The following is a 3,280-nucleotide window of genomic DNA, read 5'->3' on the forward strand; positions in this document are numbered from 1 at the left end:
AAGTGATAAATAACATTAATTGATATGAATGTAATCACATCGCATGCATATTGAATCATTATTTAAAGAAACCCCATTAAGATCATCTGCTCGGCAGATTCTGTTTGCTCAGGGACACACCTGTTTACTTTCCCCAGCAGTTTATTCATTTACAGGCGCGCATAACCAAGCACCCCCTGTTGTTTAAGGACTAAGCACCCCCAACTGCTAGACACCCCCTATAGTTTAAACCCTTAACCAATCGCAGGACCCGGGGGGCGTGGGCCAACGGCTGTCCCTGTAGACTGAGAATTACTTCATTCTCAAACTCTATATGTTCCCCAGTGAAAAAAGCGCCTGTTTTATTCTTCGAGCCAACATCCAGTCAATAGAACGACAATCAGTGCGGATCGTATCCTCGCCTTGCCGCTGCATTACAAGAGAGTGAGGAGCGAACAGAGCAGCACGGAGGGAACTGTGCGCAAGAGGAGGCGTTTATGTGCGCGATAGAGCTTGTGGTGCTGAAAAGCGCTCAGTTGCACAGGCGAGCGGAGCCCCGCTGATCAGGAGAAACGGAGTTTTTCTATCACCCCTATACGGAGGATTTACTCCCGAGTAGCCTACTTGGATTGATGCAAGACCTGCGCATTAAGGCAACTTGATTTGAACAAAATTGTGTTGGGAAATATTACGTGAACGTTCGAAAGAAAGTTCTAAACTTTAGAGACAACCAGCATTGATGCTTAGACTGTGCTCAGATGGCAGTAGAGACTTTCAGCTCTCAGAGCGGAGGTTAACATAATCTGCTGTGTTTAAAAAAAAATGTTTTTTACCTAATTCAAGAGGTGGGCGAGGACCAGCTTCCACATTCAGTCCAGACGGAGCTTTCGTGCGCACACTTTCAGTCTGGACTGCAGGACAAGTGTTGAAGACTCCGGAAAGATGTTGACGCTTTACATCGCATTGTGCCTTTTAGGAACAGGTAAGACGTCTTGTTTGAGTTCAGTAACTATTCTAATGATAAAATCGGTTGTTTGTGTAGCCTACTACTTAACGCTGCGTCAACCTAATCATAACGCGATTACCGATCGTTCAGCGCGCCCCGTTTAGAAGTTAACGCAGTGGTTTAAGGTGTGTCATAAATGTATTTTGTGACATATGAGGTCCTAGTGAAATCCTCCCGGTATATTGGGCGAGTGGCACTGCGCCAAATGCAAACAAGGCTAATTTGGAAATTAAGCTTGTCCGATACAGGCGTGTAGGCTACTCCAGCATAATGCAGCTGATGGTGATATACTGCTCACCGTACCCTTATATAGAAGTAGGCTCCTGTGGCAGTGCCGTGGTACAGTGATGGTATCATATGGTACATAATATAATACAATCATACTGAAATGTATCTGCAAGGTAGGCTTCTTAATAATGGGGCATGTCCGAAACATGATAGTGCCGTAGTTTTTCTTTTTTCTTTTTATTTGTTGCATAGGCTATAACTTTAGTTATAAATCACTTTTGTGTGGATATGAAGGAAAACCCTGGCACATGGAAAATCTGAACGTTCATGTTGTGTAGCCTGCATGTGTTAAGGATGGAATAGATGTGTTTGGGGAACTTTTTTGTTGTTTGCTGCAATCGCGAGAGCATCAGTTACAATGGAACAAGTGGCTGCGTTTCTGACATACTGTATGCACACTGGACTGGAGGCTATACTGTACATGACAGACTTGAGGTTGGTATCCAGTGCCCCATTTAGAGAGATCATGCAGACAGCAGACTTATTAAGAGAAAAGTTGAAGAAAGAATGAACCAGGTGTGACCATGATAATGGCTATCAGTAACACCCTTCTGAGGGTTGGAAAAGTGTGTTAAAAGCCGCAGAGGTCTACTGCATAAGAGATGTGCTGATCACAGTCTCCAAAACAGAAGAAACACCTCTTAATAATTTCACAGCCAACGCCATCAGGAAGGCACAATCTCCTCTCTCAAACAGAATAATTCAACAGCATTAAATAAATATAAATGGTGCCGGGCAGAGGTGCGACATTTCTCGATACAGTCTAGGGGAACCGGGAATGCGCGCGATCTGAAAGATTATGCTCGTCGCAGTGTTGATTTATTCATTATTCTGTACTTTATGTAGGCTAGTAGTGGCCGCGGGCATCTCTCGCTATCCTGATAGCCTATGTTGTGAGTTTGAATGAGCTGGCTATCGCTTGCTGCACTCCGTGCGCTGCCTCTTTGTTTCTGGCAGAGACTAGCAGCGCTGCAGTGTAGGGTTGGGAACGGGGAACTGTTTCTACTCTTTAAAATGACCGAAGTCGAATGATTTTTAAGACTTAATTTCATTAACGATTCTCGAACGTGCTTTTTCGCCGGCGCGGACGGAACACCGTACTATACTCTGACAGTGCAATGAGTGCAGTCCGACTCCCAAATGAATGACTCTCATTAACAGCTTCTTTTAGTAACTCATAAACATAAATTGAGACCAATGTAGTCCGATTCCCGACTGAATGAATCTTATTGAACTGGTCCGATTCAGTGAATCACAAGCATACAGCGCGAACAGTACAATATGATTCCCGAATGAACGACTCTTATGAGTCGGTTCTTTTTTGTGAATGACAAAAATTCAGCGTGACCATTGTTGTTCGATTTAAGAACAATTGACTCTTATGAGCCGGTTCTTTGTTGTGAATCAAAACCAGTGCTAGCGGATACTGAATCAATCTGGCTAAACTGTTATTGTCATTAGGCTACTTGTCCTACTCGAAGTGAAGCAAGAACTGTTATTGTGTTTTGTTCAAACTTGTTCTGCAAATCAGTGTAAATTGTAAATCTGTAAAGATTTAAGGTTAGATGACGCCTGTCAGTTATTGAAAATGAATTTAATGACTGACAAGTCATTAAAATGCATTTATTTTTATTTTTATGAGTTGTTAAATTAATTCTGTTAAAATTATCTCATTATTTGACAGTGCATTAAGAATCACATTTCCCTCCAAATATTCATTTCCTAAAAAGTATTTGTTAACTGTAGTTGTTAAATATGTTATCAGTTTTCCTTTATAACTGCTATTTGTTGACTATTGGCTTTCATGTGGACTTTCTAACTCATTTAGGGGGAAACTATGACCCTTGCTGCACTCTAGATGTTTTTCTCATCATTAAGTGGGTGTGTAAGTAAGACAGAAGGGGGTGGCGGGGGGGATTGGGGGGGATAGGATGTAGCAGAGCAATTCTTTGACAGACTGGTGGCAGCTGCTTTGGGAGGGGCAGAGAGGCGCCCCGATGGGCTGGC

General features: G+C 42.7%; 1 protein-coding gene across 1 annotated transcript in view; it reads left to right on the forward strand.

Annotated features, from left to right (window-relative positions):
- The first annotated feature begins 313 nt into the window (after positions 1–313).
- Positions 314–3,280, forward strand: part of LOC107755386 (kin of IRRE-like protein 1) — a 46,229-nt gene continuing 43,262 nt past the window's right edge. The window contains exon 1 of the mRNA XM_016572165.1: positions 314–961. Coding sequence (XP_016427651.1) covers positions 922–961 — 40 coding nt within the window. The 5' untranslated portion in view covers positions 314–921. The remainder of the gene's footprint in view (positions 962–3,280) is intronic.

Source organism: Sinocyclocheilus rhinocerous, unplaced genomic scaffold (genome assembly GCF_001515625.1).
Source record: "Sinocyclocheilus rhinocerous isolate Xijiao unplaced genomic scaffold, SAMN03320098_v1.1 scaffold3307, whole genome shotgun sequence".
NCBI lineage: Eukaryota > Metazoa > Chordata > Actinopteri > Cypriniformes > Cyprinidae > Sinocyclocheilus > Sinocyclocheilus rhinocerous.